Source organism: Accipiter gentilis, chromosome 3 (genome assembly GCF_929443795.1).
Source record: "Accipiter gentilis chromosome 3, bAccGen1.1, whole genome shotgun sequence".
Classification (NCBI taxonomy): Eukaryota; Metazoa; Chordata; class Aves; order Accipitriformes; family Accipitridae; genus Astur; species Astur gentilis.
In genome coordinates this window covers 1,526,399-1,546,993 of record NC_064882.1, presented here as the reverse complement: position 1 = coordinate 1,546,993, position 20,595 = coordinate 1,526,399, and the positions used below count along the sequence as shown (strand labels likewise).

Below are 20,595 nucleotides of genomic sequence, written 5' to 3'. Positions count from 1 at the left end.
TCATACCCTTAATGAGTCAATCTCAGCCCACCAAGTGTCACATGTCTGTTGTACGAAAGTGATACAACCAGCTATTCCCCACCCTGCACAGACCAAGTGTTGCGCAGCTGGGCTGTTCAAATTCTTTCATTGGGATCAGTGTCACACTGAATAACAGAGTCCTCTGTTTCTTCAGTGAGGTCTTTGGCAGTGCTTGACTTCTTTTAACTTTGACTTTTTATGGCTCACACAAAGGATAAATACTTTTGAAATTACAATGTATCAGTTGACGGGAAAGGTGGCTCATTTTTCCATATTTGATCTGTAGACATTGATGGCCCTAGGGTTATCCGAGAATGTAAGCAGTGCACTAAAACTGGCTTTAAGTGCTGCTCAAATGAAAAAAAAGCAACATAAATGAACATTGCTAATGTCTTCTAAGAGCTACAGCCACTTTCTTATTTGAGGCATTAAATCAGATGCATGGAAAGTGTTATATAAACTGATAGCACCAAAGTGCCTCTTTTGTTGCTGTATTGAGGCACCCTAAGGATAGTCCCAGCACCAGTTCCACATTCATCATTCTAACAGATGACCATATTGAATATAAAGTTGTCTTTAGATTGCTACACCTTCCCACTTTTTGCTTTTGGTGCAGACAGTTTCGTGCCGTCACAAGCATGCAGGGTAGCTCCCAGGACGCCTGGGAGTGCTTCTCCATCCCTGGTTCACTCTGCCCCCAGGAAGGCTGAAATGTCCCTGGGTGACAGCCTGGCTCCAGTGCGGGCAGGACAAGGCTGCAGGAGCCAGGACATCGCCCACCATCTCAACAGCAAATCTCGCAGGAACTCATTTGCCTGGGAACAAAGTTGTAGAGTTTTAGAATTGTCAAAGAATATTGGTTGATATAACTGCTGGACTCTGGGAAGCTGTAATTTCTCCCTACAATTTATTTTTCAGCCTAAAGTACATTCCCTTAAAAGGAAGGAGGAAATTCGCTTTGCTTTGAAGTATAGGGGTGTGGGGGGAGGTTGTCTTGTTTTTTTTCTCCATTTAACTTGGAGCATGCTAGTGTCCGTTATACAGCTCCCACCAAAATGTTCAAAAATCTCAAAATTAATCCTAGCAGGTTGTATCAATGGCCTACGACCCTTCTTTTTCCTCAGCAGACTGTTGCTTTTCCGACAAGAAGATTATCACGGTAATCAACACATCCATTGCTTTCCAGTTTCCATTCTATGCCTGTGTACTAATGACAAATACTACGGTTTTGAGAGTGTAGTGCTAGACCATCTTAATCTGCCTCTCCCATGGGGAGCTTATTAAATCATATAACTGCTGGCTTTCTGCAAAACTCCAACATAAATTTAACCAGAGGTCAAGTAATCTGGGAGACCATATATTCTGCAATATGTAAACACTGTTTGTGAACCCCGGGATTTGTTTATTTATTTATTTATTTATCCTCCTTTCTTGATCGGTGTCCAAAAAAATCTCTTTTTTTTTTTTCCCCTTGAATACCTGTCTATCAAATCAGCAGCTTCAAATGTCAAGAGGTAACAGTGTCTTCTTCAAACCTAAGGTCTAGGCTTTCAGGCCTTCTGTCCTCCAGTGTTCCAGCTCTTATTTTACATCACATTCCTCTTTCCCCATCGCAGTGCCAGCGAGCTAAGCTACTTCTTTCTCAAGGCCTGGCGTACTCTGGAGAAATGTCTTTTGAACACGGGCTGGCTAACTTAGAGAAAGCCAAGCTGTGGGTTTAACCTAAGTTCACTGCTTTTTGTAAAACTCATGGATTACTGCATCTAGGCTTACCCAGTGATTACCCCTTATGGCTTGCTACCTCATTTAAAGCACAGAAGTCAGACGCTACACCAGCAGAAATGCCACTCATGTGACACGTCTCTGCTTTCCAAGTGTCAGTGCAGCACTGAAAAGCCTGTACATCCTTGCTCAGACACCTCCAGTGTAGAAGAGGGAGAAAACAGACCCCTTAGAGTTTGTATTCTCTGTGCTTTCAAGCCTCACCTGCTCTCTATGAGGAGCGCAGGGCCCATAGTCTTAGTATCTGTGTCCCACCATGTGTTAGGATGGCATTTCAAGAACTAAATATGCAGACTTACATATAGTGTCCTGTGCTTTTTTCGGAATGTATTTAATTCTGAAACAACCTTTAAGATCACTGCTAACCATCCTTATTAGTCCATACAGACTCATCGAAAGCATGCTTTTCCTGTATGGCCATATGTGTGTACAAATGATAGCATTTAAGGTTGAGCAAATAAGCTTTGTATGCAGCAAGCAACTCAGTGCCCTACCTGCATGGGTGATAAAATCTGTCTCCTGTTCATCCCCAGTTCTCTACGATTACACAAATACGAATGTTGGAAATGTGAGTGTATTACCATCACTAGCTATTTCTTTGCTAGTTGTAACTCATAACCTCAAAAATCCAAAATCCATTGTGCTGTGTGACTGGAGACAAGGCAGTTCAAATGCATATTGATGTATAAATGAGAAAAAAGCCTCTCCTTGCTGTGCTTCTGCTTTCCTTCTTTTGTCCGTGAAAGCATCTTAGGGGATTTGCAGACCGTGTGGTGCTGGTGCTCAGCAGAACATTCCCCGTGGCTCTGGCAGCAGCACGATGGCTCGGTTCAATTTCTAGCAACTGCCAAGGCCACACAGAAATGCCAGAGAACAAAAGCACAGACTTGACTGAAACGCCTCTATTACAAAATGAAAATGAAAAACAAACCACGACCCCTCTGCAGTTGAAAGGAAGGATAAAACAAAAAACAAACAAACAAAAAAAAAGGATGAGCTAACACGTAAGCTGCAACAAACCAGAGGAAAAACTAACTCAAGGAAACCTTTCAGGAGCAGAGGGAAGAGGAGAGGAAATAAAGAACAGGGGAGACAGACTCCAGCAGTGAAAGAACTAAATGTAGCTTCAGCTCAAACCTTTTCCAGAAATGCATTGAACACATTTACCAGATAGTTCAAATGACTCAGAATGGGATGGAACAATGGCATTGAGACAAAATTATGAAAGCCCTTTAATCCAGTAAGGATTCATTGGATGTGGAGTGTGTTCACTGCCATTTTACAATTCTGAATCACATAAATATACCCCAATTATTAATGGCAATTGTTACCAGCTCCACTTTAATTAGCTGGCACGCTCTAAGAACAGAATTGATGTATCATTTAATTTTGTATTAGGCCAGTAATCTTTATTTATACGATGTAAATGTGAGTGCACTGAGAAATGATTGAACACTCTCAAAAAAATTACACTTGGAGTAGGTATTTCAAGTGAAACTTTAAAAATATAAAATTAAAATCTATTCCTCTCATTATTCTTTCCTGTATCTTTTGCTGGATGATATGAAAATAAAGGCAGGGGGTTTGAGAACTAATCACCTTTCATCCTTTTTTTTCAGTTAACATGACCTTTTGTACTGTGGGGCTGCTCAGTGCTGGGTTTCTGTATCTGGTTGGGTGTATGAAATGCTAGTGTTTTACCGCATCTATAGCAATTTTTATTGTATTGAAAAAAGTAAACACAATCTATAACTGGGCTCGTGCAAGTTTTAGAAGAATAATTCTCTCAGCTCTGGTGAAGGCTCAAAGGTTCTTGGAGCTAATTGCTCAAACTGATGCTCCCCCATCATTTGCCCAATCTGCTATTTTCCGGCTCCTAAAACCTTTCCTGAAGGTGACGGTTTTTACATTTTCTCCACTTCCTGTTGCTGTCCCATCTGTCTAAATCTTTCTTACATCATGGTGAATAGACTCAATTCCAGTCCTCCAGAATGAGAAAAAGAGCAGAGTAGCTCTCCCATGTGTCTTGCAAGCATGAGGCTTGCCCCTCCTTGCAATGTTTTGTGTTCTGCTGAGAAGTTTTCCGTCCTTTGGATGTAGATGAGGTATGCAGTGGTGACGTTTACATTTGTCTAATATAATATGGCAACAACAGTGACATCTAAAATATTTTCCTTGGAAAGATACAAATGTCAACTCAACTGTATCGCCATTTGGCATCTAGCTTTTCTTTTTTTTTAAATAAGGATCAAAGTAGTGGCTAATGTCAAAATATGCACCTGCTTTCTATATATTATACATACAGAATTTGTGCATGTTTCCATGCATGCGTGTACATTTTGATTACTCACTCAGCTTCTGTGTATCTCATTGACAGGGTAAGGTTTTTTAAGAAATCCTCTTCATTCTGGAGGTGTCTAAAGGATTTTTAAATAGCCCAAGGTACTCAAGGAGAAATGTGCATGGTTTTGCAAAATAAATTTGGGATTTTACTCCTTTTGGTGGCAGTGGGCATCCTACTCCTTTTCAACCCAGTCTTTTAAAAAAATATATGTGGCAGCAGTGGTACATAACTGCTATGACAGATAGTCACAGATTAATTATTATGCAGTTGCTTCAGTCTCAAAAATGAGATTTTCCTTTTAAGAATAAGTTACACTGCAGAGTGTTTGCAGAAGGCGTGGAGACAGGACAAGGAACCTCCATGGGTAAGCATAGTTTCAGTACAGATTTGTTGAGTACTTTTTAATTTTATGCACTTCGGGCACTAGTGTGTAACCTTATCTACAATGGTGTTATTGTGTCAAAGTAAGAACAAGGATTGGAACAGGGCGTGCCTGAGTTTTCAAGAAATACTGCTCCAAAGCCTGTGAAAGACTCATACAGAAATCATTTCCTCTTAATACAGTTGATCTGTCTTGCTCTGGTAGGAGGGAAGAAGCAGTCAGACCAAGCTTTGAACTTTCTGGACCTTTTTTTCTCTTAGTTTCTTTGCATGAAAATATTTCATGCAGACTTAGCTTTCATTTGTTAAGCAGACTATTTCAAACTTTGCTGCTTCTAAAGCTCCCCAAAAGAGTAAGGACGTGGCTTCCTACCCTGTAAAAAGGAGTTCCCACCAGTTTTATGTAACTAATGGTCAGTCTCAAGCCCTTCAGAGCTAAACTCCTAACACCCTAATTTTGGAAGCTCTATTCCGCTGCCTGGTTTAATGTGAAACGTTGCTGCTTGATTCTGCAGATTCGAAACGTGGCAGCCAACCTGTGTGTGGACAGTAAACACGGAGCCACAGGGACTGAGCTGAGGCTAGACATCTGCGTGAAGGATGGCTCAGAACGGACATGGTCACACGAACAGGTATTTTAACAGCAGAAAAACAGGGTAAAATTGTTGCTTCTCTTTTCCAGTTTCTAAATGTTTCTCTGAGGGCTTCTCCTTTTCCTAAGGCAAAGCAGGGTGTAGAAATAATTTGCGAATGATTGCTGACCGTAATGGCTTTTACAAAGTAGTCTTTAACATAACCTCGGAAATTCCAACTGCCACCCAGGCTGCGTGTTAGTCTTCATTTCCAAAAGGAATTGCAGTGCCCAAAGAGCTTTTTGGTGCCCCATTCTCCCCCACTGTGTCATGAAAACATGTTGATTTTGGTTCAGTTACCTAAAAATATTTTAAATATAGTACCTGGGCTTGTAAAGCTCTAGTGGTTTTCTGCTTTTATGCTTTCATCTCAATAAGCGGTTATATTTTAAATGAGTGTGAGGCGTAAGTGAGATAAATGGGTAAAAGCTAGAAAGAAAGGATTTCAGAAAGACAAGGAATGATAAAGACTCAAAAAAAGCTTTTATCTAGGTTGGTTGGGTAGAAAAAGATGAGCTCTCAGGAGTACGGAGGAAAAGAGCTCTGATTTGTACTCATTGTGGCTGTGAGTGCCACAGGAAAGGGATCATGACCCACAGGCTGTGGGTCTGGCCAAGGTGAGCAGAGAATCTGGATGAAAAGTACAACTTAACCGTTGATTAGCAATTTTAGTGAATGTGCCTTTCACAGGGGAAAGCCCCAGATTAGAAAAAATTCCCAGTGCCGAGGAGAAAAATTGACCTGGCAGTCGCACGTGGCACTTTGTAAAAGCTTAAAAGCTCAGGAGAGGAGTTCTGAGGGATAGTGGAAGGCTGAGGTCAAGAAATCGTTCTCTGAGGATACTGAGAAATGCAGGGGAAGAGGTGCAAGTGAATGAAGCGGAGAAGCTGAGGGATGATCGCAATTTAGGTAAGTGCCAATATGGGAAAAAGAAAGTTGCTGAAAGGAGACTTCTTCACATAGCTACCACAGATAAAGCACAGTGATAGGATGCCGAGACTAGATAAATATAATCCTGTTTTGGTCATGAAAGTATCCAGTAATTCAAACAATTAACTGAAGGAAGCTGCATGGTCCAGACTGCATCACCACAGTGCTCCCTGGCTTTAAAATCCGCAAACCTGAAGAGCCCCCAAACCCTCCTCAAGAAGGGAGGCAGTCCTGAGACTGCCTGGGGTGAGAGAAAGGAGGGAGGAAAACTGGACGAAAAGGTGAGAGAAGGGAAAAAATTAGCAGGGAAAAGGGAGACTCGAAATACCCTTTGAAGGAGGCAGTACTTGTGAGGAAGGGGAAGGGACGCGAAGGGAGAAGGATGGGGAGGAATCCGTGTTTCAGCCCGCTCCAGAGCACTGTGACGTCTGGGATCGGGTCGGACGCAAAGGCCTCATCCTACGCTAACGATGAAAGGTGACTCCATGAAAACCAGCGGGGTTAAGCTAGCACGAAAGGAGTTGAGCCAACCGGCTCCTCGGCTGGCCGAACCAGAACCGGGGAGCCTCAAGCAGGCCCGCGCTTTGAGGCGCGCTCCCTGGGGCGGGGGGCAGCAGGAATTATTTCTGCCGGGCTGGCGTGAAACCGCGCGGCGCCTTCTCGCCGCCGGGACGGCGTGGAAAACACCGCGGAGGGGATGCTTCTCCCACCCGAGCGGCGCGACTGCGCTGGGCCGGGCCTGCCGAGGCCCGGGCCGCGCCATTTCGGTTGGGGCCCGCCCGCGGCCGCTGAGGCGGGCGGGAGGAGGGCTGCCGGGCGGCGGGCGGGCGGCAGAGGGCAGCTCCGCACAAGCGGAGCGACGGCGGCCGCGGGGCCGGCTCCCTGAGCTGCCGGTGGTTCGGCTCTTCGGCCCTCAGCCCCTCTCGGTTCGGTTCCTGTGGGTTGGGGGGGGTGGCTTGGGTTGGGTTGGTTTGTTGTTTTTTTCCTCTAGGAGGGAGGGCTGCGCTCGCGGGTTGTTCTTCCCTCTGACAGGAAGGTGGCTACCCCTGGTTTATCCGCCTGTCAGCCAAAATCCTGGCGAGAAATGTTAGAGAATCTTTAGAAGAGACAATCGCGGTGATAAATAAATACAATTATGATCCATTTATCGATATATCTGTGGATATATATTTAAAAAATTATATATATATAAAATATAAGGGAATTTATTATAATGAATAAATGTAATTTCACTTTTTCCTGGCAAGGAACCTTATTTTCTAAAACTAGAAAACAGAAGTTTTAGAAGATTATTTTGTGTTCTACCTTACCAGATAAGGACCTGGCATAATGTAGAAGAACCTGGCATAATATCTGCTACTGTATTGCTGGGCATCTTTTTATTTGCATGATTTCGGTAGTGGTAATATCCTGTTGGTTTCTGGATTAGTTTTGAAACAAAACAAAACTAATTTTACTCAAGTGTTTCAGACTCCTGTTACGAGGCACGTTCATCTATCTGGCTGATAGATTTCAAGGGTGAGTTTGTGCAAGGTACAGATTTTAAAGATACCAGCTGAGAAAGAAAGGAAAGAATTACCGAATCAAGAGACCTGGCTGAAACTCAGCATTTCTATCCCATAGGAAATGGGATACAATGTGCAAAATATTTCATGCAGAGGATAACTTTCAGTTTTCCTCTGGAAAAGAAATTCTGAAAATGTTTCCTTTCAGAAGGTCAAAACATTTTGGTGATGCAGGACTTGGGGGATTCTTTTCAGAAACAAGATAGCATCCTTTCCCCCCTTTTTCTTGAAGTTTCACACAGCTCACAGGGCAGGGACCGTACGCACTGTGTTAGTACCTGGGCATCCACTACTCCAGCCACAGCCAACGCCTCCATGCCCTGTAGCTCCCCAGAAACCTGCAGGGCAAAAATGTCAGCTTCCAACCTGGCAAGCAAAATCTGTCACTATGTTGGTGACAGTCTATAGAAGTGAAAAAATTCCCACAAAAGCGTGGTTTACGTTGCTATATTTTGATGGAAATTTCTCAGCGAGCTCTCCTTACTTGATCCCAAAGGCTGCCCGGGCAGGAACGTTACCTGTAGTGCGTGTAAGACCACTGTCTAATGAAACATCTCAAACATCCAAGAAGAAAGGGTGTGATCTTCCACTTGCACCACAGTAAGCCATGAAGATCAACTTTGTTAAAGAACGTTTGGGATGAGCTGCCAAACACCTGACCAACCCTCAGAGAGCTCCTCTTTATTGCTTATGTCTTCTTGAGTTTGTTGCCTACATGATTTCTACCTATTGCAGTAGAAACTAGCAGTGTTAATGAAAATATCAAGCATTTTATTACCGTATTTCAAATAGCATGGATTGACACTGAGCTGGTCTTTTAACGTCTGGCATAATTTTACAGAGAGTTCACTGGCAAACTGTAGTAGTTTGATGTGACCAGGGCAGCAGGCATTAGTGCTGATGCTGCCACTAGACAGAGATACGATCCTTTGTGCCATTTGATCCATGTCACATTACCAAGGCAGGAATTAAAAGCTGACAGTCTCAGCAGCCGTGCTGGGGGGGCACAGCCCTTTAGCAGTCCCCAGGAGAAGAAGGAGACCTTCCACCCCAGGGCTGTATAAGCCCCGGCAGGCAAATAGCAGACAAAAGGTTTGTGGGGCACTTGCAGGCTTTCTGCTGAACAGGAGAAGCAAGGATAAGTGTTGCTGCGGTTTCTGGAAACTTCCCCAAAATTAAAAACCAGAGGGGAAGGAAAGGGGCAGGAGGATGGCATGGCATGGCATGGTATTCTTCTACCTCTGTCTTCCCAGAGCTAAATTCTGGCTTCAGGGGAAACTGGGACTCCACTGATCTGATAACCAGCAGCAAAGGAAAATGACAGGCATCTGTCTTTCTCTTCAAGTCCCCAGCCTGTCCAGGGAGTAGGTGGACAGGCATCATCTCTAACGCAGCCCAGCAAGTAGCTGTGCAGCCTGCCCAGCTTGCTCTTCTCTACTTGGAGGTGCAGTGCGAGGTGGAGCCCAATTCCGAAACACAGCGTTTCATCTTTGTGCACGACACATGCCGTCGGCTCCAGTCTAACGCCACAGTCAAAGCACACAACACCAGCTGACGGACCCCAGCCAGGAAGCGAGTAATTGAGCAACGTTGTCAGGCTGGAAAGCATTAATGGTATCAAAAGGGCCTTTGTCCTATAGATGGTCACAAGCCAATGGGTGTATCAGGCAATCATTCTTCAGGCCCTGTGCCAATTATAAATGAAGCTGGAAAGCTGTATTTTCCCTAGTTACTGCGTGACAGGGCTAGGCTGCATGAAAAGCTAAAGCACGAGGGCGGAGGGGTTGCTTGGTTGCAAATGCAGAGGATGGGGCTGTCTTTTACAGGCTCTGTGGTATGAGAGAAGGTGGTGGAGGAGAATGAGCATCCGCTGAGCCAGGACAGAGGGTTTCTTGGGTCCAGCAAGGAGCAGTGAACAGCAGCCCTGCGGGTTGCAGTTGAAGAACCAGCCTGCTGTTTGTTAATAATGTTGTTAAGAATTAAGTGCAGCCTTGTTTCAAATCAACAAGCAGACAGGAATGAATGAAGGGGTGCAAAAGGGTTTGTCCATTTCTCGCAAAATCTGATGCAGGTGCCTCTTGACAGCTTAGGTCAAAGGCACAAGAAAATCCAAAGTGACAGGTGGTGGCAAAGCAGAGCATTATGTACACAGGACGTCCGCTAATAACGTGTAGCATTGTTGCACCTTAGGCAGCAGAGAGATAATTTTTATATTGGCCAGATCCAGTGTTCACTAGAAAGAATTTGCTGTTTAATGGAGGATAGCTTAGAATGATGAGATTGGGACTGTAAACCTTCAAATTTTGCCTGTAATTACAAGATCTTAATATCAATTGGGTGTGTAGGGAAGTATAACCTTTTTTCTGATCAATTTTTTTTCTATTCTCTCTCTTAGTCCTAAAACTGAGTTCCTGCCCCTAACAACGTTGATTTTATAATAGTATCACTAGGGAGAAAACGTACTCGTTGTTTTAAAAATGAAACTGTTTTACAAAACAGGAGGCTAAGAAGGAGGAAAAAAGAATCTGTGCTAGTCTAAACTTTGAGATCTAGTATTACACAGATCCCAGTTTTCAGTGGAAGGGAATAAAAAAAAGCCCTATCTGTTACCACGTCTTGACTTTCAAACAGGACACAGCCCTGGCCATCTTCAGAAACCACGCAGAAGTGGAAAGGCCAAAGGGATAGCCTGGATCAGTATGATCTGATTTAAAGGCTAGCTTCAGCTCTTTCAGGTGTACCAATGCATTCAGCGGGGTGGTAGTCGTTGGGCCAAGGTCCAGAGAGCCACAGGAATTGGCCCCTCAGCTCACCAGTCATGCACAGAATGAGAAATTGGGAGAGGCACCCACTGGGAAAGACGAGGCAAGTCCTGCAAGAGCATCTCTCTCTTGCGGTAGTGATGAGAGCAAGAATATCACAGAAGCACTGTTCCACACCATTCCTCTAGGTATTTGTTATTCATCACTTTGAACTCTAGGTTTATTACTTGGCTGTAGAAAGGTAAAGGCTAAGAGAAAGAAAATGGCTTTTGTTGGTTTTTTCCCTAAAGGAAAATTATCTCAGACTTCTCTCTTTCTAAAGAAACAGAAGCGTAGCTTTTTTCTGTACCAAATCTTAGTTCTGTCTTTGCTTGTGAAATGATGAGTTATCTTTGTAGGGAGTCAATGATGGTGCTTCGAAGAAACATGATGAAAAGTGGAAAAACCTTTTGAAAACCTTTAACCTTTTGAAAAGCAGAAGTTGCTTTGAAAATTAAGTTAAAGCTGTCCACTGCATTTTACTGCAGATAAATGTAAAATGCACTCTGGGAGAAAGAAGAAATAAGCAAGACACAGGGGCAGATTAAGAAAATGTTGTCTAGAAAACCTGTAATACAGAAGTAAGTAGGGAGCAACAGCAGCTAACAGAGAGCACAAGGGCTTGCAGTAAGACACACAACAAAAAAAAAGGCAAATATGCAGATATATGCTTGTATTTTGTGCTTGCAGGCCAAGGGAAACAGGAACGCCTCTCAAATGTGGCATTTGAGGGATGGTACAGCATTGAAGATGCAGCATTTTAAAAAGATGTATCTTTAAGGAAGACCATGGAAAGAAGATAGCTATCACCATGAAAGGGTTAAAACCTGGGAACCACAACAGAAGTATTCAGGATCAGACCCGCATGACACTGAGCTTGGGTTTGTAGGTACTGGTTCTATCAGGGAATGTACACGCTGCAGGGAGCAGGGTGCTAGATAAGGACGCTGAGATGAAGTAGTTGCAGTGCTGGAGGCAGTCTGAGCACAATATGGGGAGCTGCTTCTCTGGGTAATGAGCCTGTGTGCAGTTCCACATGAACCATCAGAGCTAAACAGTTTCCACTAGCAAAGTTTGCTTGTTTAAACAGAGCTTCACTTTCTCAATGTTATGTTTCGGTTTATACTACGGAAAATCAAAAGTCATGCAGAAAGCCAAAGAATAGCACTGACACCAAAAAGACAAAGGCAAAAAAAGAGAAACCTCACAGCTCTCAGCAGAGCTTCTGGGTAGTAATTTACAATCTGCAACCTGTGTTCTGCAAGGATTGGTCCATGGGAAAGGAAAATGCACTCTGCATCTTTTAAATTCGGTGCTGTCACACCTGTCACCTTCATCTAATGATTGAAAGACTGCAGTGTCACAGCATCATTTCAGACAGCTGGTGTCTAATTTAGAAGGATTCCTCTGTTAACTGTGAGCCTCCATGATTCCTCTCGGGCAGCAAGAAGAAGGGCTTTAACAAACTGCCTGTAGCTCACAGGTTTCGCAGTAGAAATATGAAGATCATTTAACGTGTGTTTTGGGGGGGGGGGGGGGGGGGGGGAGACAGTCAAGAGAGGATATGCTAACAGTATCCCATATAAACAGAAGGAAACTGTTCATTAAATGTGGGAAAGATGCTATGATGTCAAGATCTCTCTAGGCAGCTTCTTCAGACCCAAATGAGAGCTAGAGGAACATCACTAACAGAGGCTTTCTGAGTCCTAGGTAGCTGTAGTCCTGGTGCAAACGAGTGCTAGTTTAACTGGGGTAACTAAAGGCTTTAATACAGCATATCCCCTCTCCTCTCCACAGTACTGCGTTGCCAGAGATTTTTTTTTTTTTCTTCCCTGCCATAGGGATTGTGCCTTCCTGGGGTATATTCCACATCGTCGCTGATGCACTTTAATTAAGGCAGTTGGCATCACTGAATCGTACGTACACAGGCAGGATCTCATTTCACCAGCAGCTGGGATGTGCAGAGTAGGGAAACATGCATCAAGCTTTGTGTGTGGTTTTAAATGTTTTTCACTAGTAATGTATCATTATATTGCCTGATTGTTTTTCTAGCTCTTCACCTTCGGTTGGAGAGAAGACATCCGCCCTGGGGAGCCACTTCACACCAGGAAGTTCTGCTTTGACGCCATTTCACACAGTAGCCCTGTCACACTGTATGACTGTCACGGGATGAAGGGAAACCAGCACTGGAGCTATAGGAAGGTTGGAGTCACTGTGGGGCGTCTCAGAGGTTCAGACTGTCTTGAGCCTATATTCAGTTTAGCACAGGCTTGTGTTTTCCCATCAGAGAAATTTTGTTTTAAAATCCACCCTGTCTTATTCCAATTTAATTTTGTGGTAATCCCTCTAGAGTATGTTCCTTTTGAGCATTCAGCTATTTAGGTCAAATTTAAATGAAAATGGATCTGATCCAGCTCAGAGGGTGTCTGTGTTGGATCTGTTCCCTGAAAGGTGTTTTACCATTCTGGCACTTCAAGATGCTTATGTCATTGTAACAGAGGCACTGTTGGAAATATTTTCATCCAATGTGACAGCAGCAAGAAATGCTGCTCATGAGTTAAATATTATTATTTTACTACATTTTAGAGATTACAAGTGGCAGAAAAATCTCCCTCAAAAAAAAAAAAAAAAAAACACCAAACCCAACCCAACATTAAAAGCACTGCTGTAAGCCCAAAGAAGGCAGGAGTTTATAAACTAAAGATAAGCAGCTTAGACACTACTTTGATCTGCTAAGTTTCAGCCCATTTCTGTAGATCACTGGAAACAGGAGGTCAAGCTAGAAACTGTCAGAGCCTCATTTAGGTCAAAAAGTCCTGGTAATGCTACCAAGTTGTTGTTGTTATTTTTTTTAAATGGTTAATCGGCAAGTTGCCTTGATTAAAGATTTCACTAATAAACTCTGTATTCTATGCAAGATAGGGACATACATTTCTCTGAAGCACTGAGGATTTCTCTCACACATCTTTCACTTTTCTTTGACCACTGTGCCTTGCCCACCGCCTTGCTTAAGCTGAGGCCAAAGTGCCAGGAACTGGTCTTTGCCAGATAAACTTCAATACTGCTTTCTAGTTTGAAATTCCATATAGTAGGAAACTAATTCAGAACCATTGAAAATAGGTTTTTTGAGTGCCTACTTATTAGCCTGTGCCTTTTTTACCCTATTTATGTTGCAATTGGAGATCTACCGCAAGATTTTCCAGAAGTGTAATCCCTTTGAAACTGAGGTATTACCTGTAATAAAGTTAGAATGTATGGGCCAGATATTTAGAGGATATAAATTGTCATGGCTCTATTGCTGCATATCTGGCTTTATAATGCCATAATAATACCTTCTTGCTTCAAAACCCTTCCGATTTATCTTTTTGCCTACCCGACCTGCAAGAAAGAAGCTTTCATACCTTTAGCACTTCATTGGTGCTTAATGTAGCTGGTTCATAAGACAAAATGCAGGTCTGGAGCTGCCCTCTATAAGGCTCATCACCTTTGATGAGGACAGAATACAGCAGATAACTAAAAAAAATGATATTTGAAAAAAATACACAGTATGAGTTCTATTAAATTCTCTATACAGCTTCATTTTTAATTTCCAGAAGGCTGACAGGGCTCATATAAAAATTCTCAGTGCAAAGCAGGCATTTCCATCTCAGCAAGAAACACCACAGAATTTTGTTATGATGGAAGTACTGACACAGTCTTAACTGTAATACCAACCTGACAGCAAGCTGATTAGTTTGCATAAATCTTCAAATTAAGAAACTGCATTGGAATAGTAGAATTATCTATACATGGTTTTCTTTAAGCTTAGTTTTAGTTTGGCTACACAGTGAGTAGTTTTTTATTGTTTCACATAGTCTATATCCTCAGATACAGGGCAGATTTACATTAGAGATTTTTGGTGGTACACCTATACCTCTAAAATCCTAATGATAAAATGCTGATTTAGTTTTGAAAGCATCTTGGTAATAGTATTTATAGCATTCCCACACCCCCCCCACCCCGCCCCGAAAAAAAAAACCTGTACAAGAAAAGGATGTTATATTGGTTTAACTGTATCTGTACTAGAGCCCTTTACCTGGAGGATGGTATGCTACTAAGATTGCACCCTAAATAAATAAGAGTAGTCTGGTTAATCAAGAAGTGCCTCCTTTTAAAAAACAGAGAGCAGGTCAGCAACTCTGTTCTGTTCTCTGCACCACTTACAGACACTGTAGCTTCCTCATGGTCACATATCCATCCTGCCAATAATTCTTCCCACGTTCTAGGAAAAATGACCTTGTTTGTCAGTATCTTATAATATGCTTAATATGAAGTGTTTCTTACCATGCTGTCATACTGTTCCTATAAAACTAGAAGTTAAGAGGTTTTTATTCTTCTAAGGATGAGTCTCTTCTCATGATCATTTGCATCCTTGAGCCACTGGTAAGAAGAAGTTAGGGCTGTGAAGTGATTACGAAGTGCTGCAAGTACAGTTTGAAGCCAGGCACTGTTTTAAGACTCCATATTCTTATAGCATAGAAACCCTAACAACCTGTATTTGAATACTGGCAAATAAAAACAGCTTAAACATTTTAGCGGCAACTAGAATACATTTATATTTTACTTTGGGTAAGGAGTGCTCTTCTGAAAATATTTCCAGCTTATTCCCATTACCTGCACTTTGTTTCTCATTGCAGTGCAGTCTCAGGTTGTGGAAATTGGATTGTTTTCAGATGAATGAAACCAAAACTACCACTAATAAACATGTGTCAAAAAACTATTCTTATTCCCATGCTGCTTAAACTACATCTGAGCAACTATTTGAAAGTCTAGTAAGTCTGTGATATTAAGTAAACAATTTTTTTAGGACCAATCCAAAATAGTGGTCTACAGACAAGTGTACCTTTAAGAAAACCCCGTAAGAAACAATGGAGTAGAATGAATCCAAGTAACACTGTAAACACTACTGTGGGTTGGAAATAGAAGAAAGTGACTTTAATACCAGGAAAAAAAATATTGACACCATAATGGGGCTCCCATCAGTGATGGGAGCAATGTGAGAAATTAGATAAATAAATGTAAATAACCTGAAATTATTAGAGATTTGGGAGAACAGTGGCTTCCCAAGCTAAAGCCATTTGCTAACTCTATTTGAGTTTCCTAAGCACGCCAGAGCCAAAGAGCAACAGTGCCTACAAATTTCCATTCCTCCCAGTGAAGGAATACACCTCTGGTTTTCAGTGTAGCATCATTCTGTGTTGACAGGTAATACATCAGTTCTGATAAAGTACGATTCAGTTTATGTGCCTTAGTCCCATTAGTGCTATTTGTAGAGCACAAGTATCCAAGAGAGGGCTGATTTAGTAGGTCTTTAAAAAGAAACAATTGTGCAAAATCAATTTCATTGTACGATAATTCTACCCTAAGCCTAGTGATTATGATAGACGCTAGACTGACAACGTCAAAAACTGTGCCCAGAACAGCATGCTTTGCTCATACACTCCTGACAGCTTCAGGGACAAACTGTAAGAGTAAGTTCACTCTTCACACAGTAGGTGCATAGATTGTTTCCTCAGACAACCAAAGACATGTCACTGTGATGGTGGCTTTTACCATATGGACATCTGTCCTGCTGAAACTGCGCTGGGGCTACCAACTAATTTCAGATAAACTACTGCAGCCACCAGCTGATAATGACTTCCAGTTGCTGTTGACCTTGGCCATAGTTACAGCAGTGACCTAGAAGAAATGAAAGGCTCTGTGTTTCATTACCAACCCCCTGAACTGTTGAGGCCCATTATCTTATGAAGAAGTTTCTCCTTCTGCAAATAATCTTCAGACTTGCCTTCATCCAGAAGCAAAAAAAAAACCAAAACAAAATCACTCTGCTGTTTTCAGATGTTAGAAGTGTCTCCAGAAGAGCTCTTGTGGTTTTCTAGTATTGGTGTGAATAGAAATTTATATATTTCTCTTGGAAAGTTGTTCTCTGGGATGCACGCAACTGTTACCCCTTAAAGTCCTGAGCCTGTGGCCACTGAAATCTGTAAGAGCAGCAGGCTTTGACCTTAGGTCAGCATAAGCTTGAGATGATAAATTAATGGGCCTTTATATATAGCTAAGGCAGCCAGAAGTTTTTCCAGAGTGGTAACTGTGTCCCAGTTCTTATAAGATGCTCTTCTGTCCTAATAACCAGACTTTCTAAAAGAAAGCACCAACAATGCTTCACTCAAAAATTGCATCCCCTGGATTATTCTGAGAAGAACGACTGCCAGCTTTCTTTGGAAAGGCTGGAGTGTTTTTCATAGCACGCTTTTTGTACTGAAGCCATTTCCTTTCTTCTTGTACCAGCTATCCTATGAAAGCTTCTAGTGTTCCAGCTTCAGCTTCCTAATAGCTTGGCTGACCCTCATGCCCAGCTATAATGCAAGGAAAACCAGATGCCACCTTCCTCCAAGGTCCCACAGCAGGCAGGGTGGCCGTGGCAGTCACTGTGTCCTGATTTTGGGCAGTGCCGCTCCATCAGTCTCTCACAGAAGGGCAGGAGGAGCTGGGGAGGTGCAAATGGGTGCCTGCACCACCCCATCGGGTGCCTGGGAGTTCTGGCAGGCCCACCTCCTCGTAGGGACACGACAGCCCTTTGTACATGGTACAGTTAGCCCCTTCTTGCAAGCTGAAGTATCCTACCTGCTCACCTCATAGAGCAAAACAGAACACGACAGAAAGGCCTCTACCCATTCAGTTTAGTCCTGTTGGCTTTGACAGCATCCCTCTGAATTACAGTCTTGTGAGTGCATGTGTTTACCCACTGTTTTGGGGGAAGGGCAGATGCTGGAGATGAAAACCAGTGCTTGTGAAAGGCAGATGTAACACCGTCGCCCTCAGCCAGAGCACGAGATGCCTTTGACTTTGCTCTTTGTTGCATATGTTAATATAAAAAAAAGGGCATTGTACTTTACCAGTGTTTCACAACCCCCAAAATCAATCAATTTCATCTTTCCTAAATTTAAAAAAAAAAAAACAAAAACAAAAACAAAACACTTTCTTTTTCGAAAGTGTTTTTAAATAGCTACTGGTTCTTAATCAGTTTATTGTGTTATATTTATTTTTGTCTTCATGCTTCTTTTTTGAATGTGGGGTACTTTTAGTTAAAGAGAAGTTTCTGTATGGTTGTTGCTCAGCATGCAGAGCATTTTTTCTGAGTTTTTAATCAATTGCAATTTGACAAGTAGCTTTCCACACACACACACACAAACTGGGCAAGCAGGCGCATCCTGGATTAGTATTAAAATACTGGCAGGGCATGTTTGGTATAGAGGGGAAAAGCCTGGATATGACTTACCAAGAGTAATCTGAAATTTATTTCAACACATACAGTAAATGTATAATCCTTGGAAACTTTCAAACCATCTAATCACTCCCACATCTGTCTCTCTCAAACACTTGCCTACATAAACTAAGTAGGTTGAAACTACCCAACCTGTGTATACCAGTTGCTTGTCTGGGTAGTTTCCACTTTACCAAAGATTCATAGTCAGGTTACTTACAATTAACTCTAGTTTTGTGAAGTAAAATTAATAAAACTAATCATAATAAATATCCTTTTTAAAGCAACTTAATCCGTGCTTATCCTCCCAAAATCTCCATAGGGAGCTAAAACTGTGTTAGGATTTCCTTCTTATTAGGAGAGAGAGTGTATCTCAGTGGCTGGTCTTATTGAGGCCATAGGCAAAGTCAGCATTTCATGGGGTGAGAACTGAGATCATCAGTCCTGTGTCTGTCTGTCCATCACACCACTTCAGTTAAAAATGAATTATTAACACTTCCATCAAGCTGAAGAGTATCCATTTTCCAGACAGGTTGTTACAGACCCTCCTGCCCAGAAGCACAATAGAAACTGTCAAAAACAGATCCAAACAAAAAACACTCCGCTTTTCAGGTTCAGACGTTTAAATGGGCTCCAGGCAAGCACATGACATGCAAAGATTATTAAAAGGCATTCTATTTTTTCATTATATTACGTGGTTGTTAGTTGAAGACCAGAAGATGTCTCCTCATTCTTTGTTGAATCCCCAATTTCATGAAGGATAATAACCCAAGGGGAAAAAAAGACTCCATTCTCTACAGCTTCCTAATAATAGCTGTGGTTATTACACAAGGTTAGCGTGCAGAGACCACAAAATCATTTCAGATAGGGCTGTGTTAATCTATGTTCTATAAAATGAGAACTCTTCCAATGACTTGGCATTTGCTTCTTAATTCTATTTTTTTTTTATTCCTGTAGGACAAAACTTTGTTCCATCCAGTAAGCAGCAGCTGCATAGATTGCAACCCAGCAGAGAAGAAGATTTTCATGAACAGATGTGATCCTTTATCTGAAACTCAACAGTGGATTTTTGAACATACTAATATGACTGTTTTAGAAAAATTTAACAGCAAGGCCAGTTCCTAGAAAGAAAAAAAAAAAAGAAAAAATGAACACACCTAATTACGTACAGACTGCAGACTACGTTTTTGCCAGCATCTGGGTCAAAGGAGTCAGGAATTAAGTTTCCTAGATCCAGGAAATCTGTTCTGAGGATTAAGAAAATGCCACAGCAAGAGCCAGCAGGCTGTCCTTGTGGATGTACAGTATCTGAAGAACTTGGCCAAGAGCCTCACCGGATGCTGCTGAGAACTTCAGGCTGAAAATTCCCTTGCTGGTCAAGGGAAAAACTTTGTTTAAAAACTGTTTAAAAGTACTCCAAGTTAATAAAGTAAAACAAAATTCTAGAGTTTCTCAGGTCAAATCCTGCTGTAGTGAGTAGCTCAGAACAGACACTATAACTTGGGATGGGTATATGGTGTGCATGACAGCTACAGGAACCTGAAGAAATCCCAGGGTTTAGAACTAAACATGCTGGTAGAAGAATAATGATGCCCCAGCACTCCCTAGACAAGATATATGCTCTGTTGACATTCTCTTAATAAAAGGTTGGGTTAAGCAGGTTTAACCCTCAGAACTGCTGCAATTACTTTTAAATACCTCCCTTTTACATTCCACTCATTACCAAAATAGGAATGGTAGAAATCTTAGGGTCTAGAATTACACTGTAGTGAAGCATGAAATAAACTGTAAGGTTTTGCCATCACATTTCCCCCCTTCAGGAAAAAAAAGTAAAGCAATCAAATTTCTATACAAGATATATTTAGCAATTGTGATTCAAATCCCATTGTCATACAAGGTGAGATTTTTTTTTTTAGTGACAAATATAACAGCAGCAGCTGCAGCATAATGGAAGGCTTGTGGACTAGCTATCTTTTCTAAAGGTAGAATCCTTACCAAAATATAAATTAAACTGAAAATAGGCTGGGGGAAAAAAAAACACATCAGGAGACTAGGAAATAATTGCATACTGCATGCTGAACTAGGTTAGTCAAATTAACGTTGGTACACTGCCATGACCTAAAAGCGTGTTGACTCCCTGCAGTGCAGCTTAAAAGATCTTGCAGAGATCTTACAGTGCTCTTGACAGATAGGAGTGGAAAGAAAAATTGACATGAAACTAGTTGGGTGGTTTCAGAGTTTTTGAAATCTGTGATGGGAATCACATGAACTTTCCAGAGTTAGCAAGTGAATGGTATTGTAGATCTCACATGACGGAGGAAACAAGAAGTGCAAACAAGTTAAATGTTACAGTATTTTGGTACTTTAGGCACAGGCACGATTCAGGGTAAGACAGACTTCTGTCACACTGATGATCATTATGGCCCGTGGTGTCCCTCAGACCCATCAGGCTGTTGGCATGAGAGGCCTCTAAAATTTGTTTGGGTGGCCTATGGTTCTTCTCAGCAGAGATCAGTTAATACTGATGTGTGGAACATAATTGATAGGTTTGGGATTTTTCAAGGTAAGAGCAAGTATAAATTTATAGCAAGTAAGTACATGGCCTGCTTTTACTTGAGAGATGAATTTACAGATGAAAGCACCATAAATGCAGATAGATCACATCCTTTAAGAGGTGGCTGTACCAGTGCTTTCAGGCTCCAAAAATATCACATGTAATTAAGTTGCTTATTCTGATTGCTGGAGAGGTGGCTGACTAACCAAAATACTGATGTGCAATCTACCCTGTTTTGAGGGAGTAGGGTGACTGTGTTTTGTTTATTGCTCCTTAAGCTGT

At 42.0% G+C, this 20,595-nt stretch overlaps 1 protein-coding gene across 1 annotated transcript in view; it reads left to right on the top strand.

Moving 5' to 3' along the window:
• The window catches only part of GALNTL6 (polypeptide N-acetylgalactosaminyltransferase like 6), a 505,186-nt gene extending 485,717 nt beyond the window's left edge, over positions 1–19,469 (top strand). The window contains exons 10-12 of the mRNA XM_049834367.1: positions 5,044–5,160; positions 12,509–12,658; positions 18,717–19,469. Of these exons, the coding sequence (XP_049690324.1) occupies positions 5,044–5,160; positions 12,509–12,658; positions 18,717–18,884 (435 nt within the window). The 3' untranslated portion in view covers positions 18,885–19,469. The remainder of the gene's footprint in view (positions 1–5,043; positions 5,161–12,508; positions 12,659–18,716) is intronic.
• Positions 19,470–20,595: the final 1,126 nt, after the last annotated feature.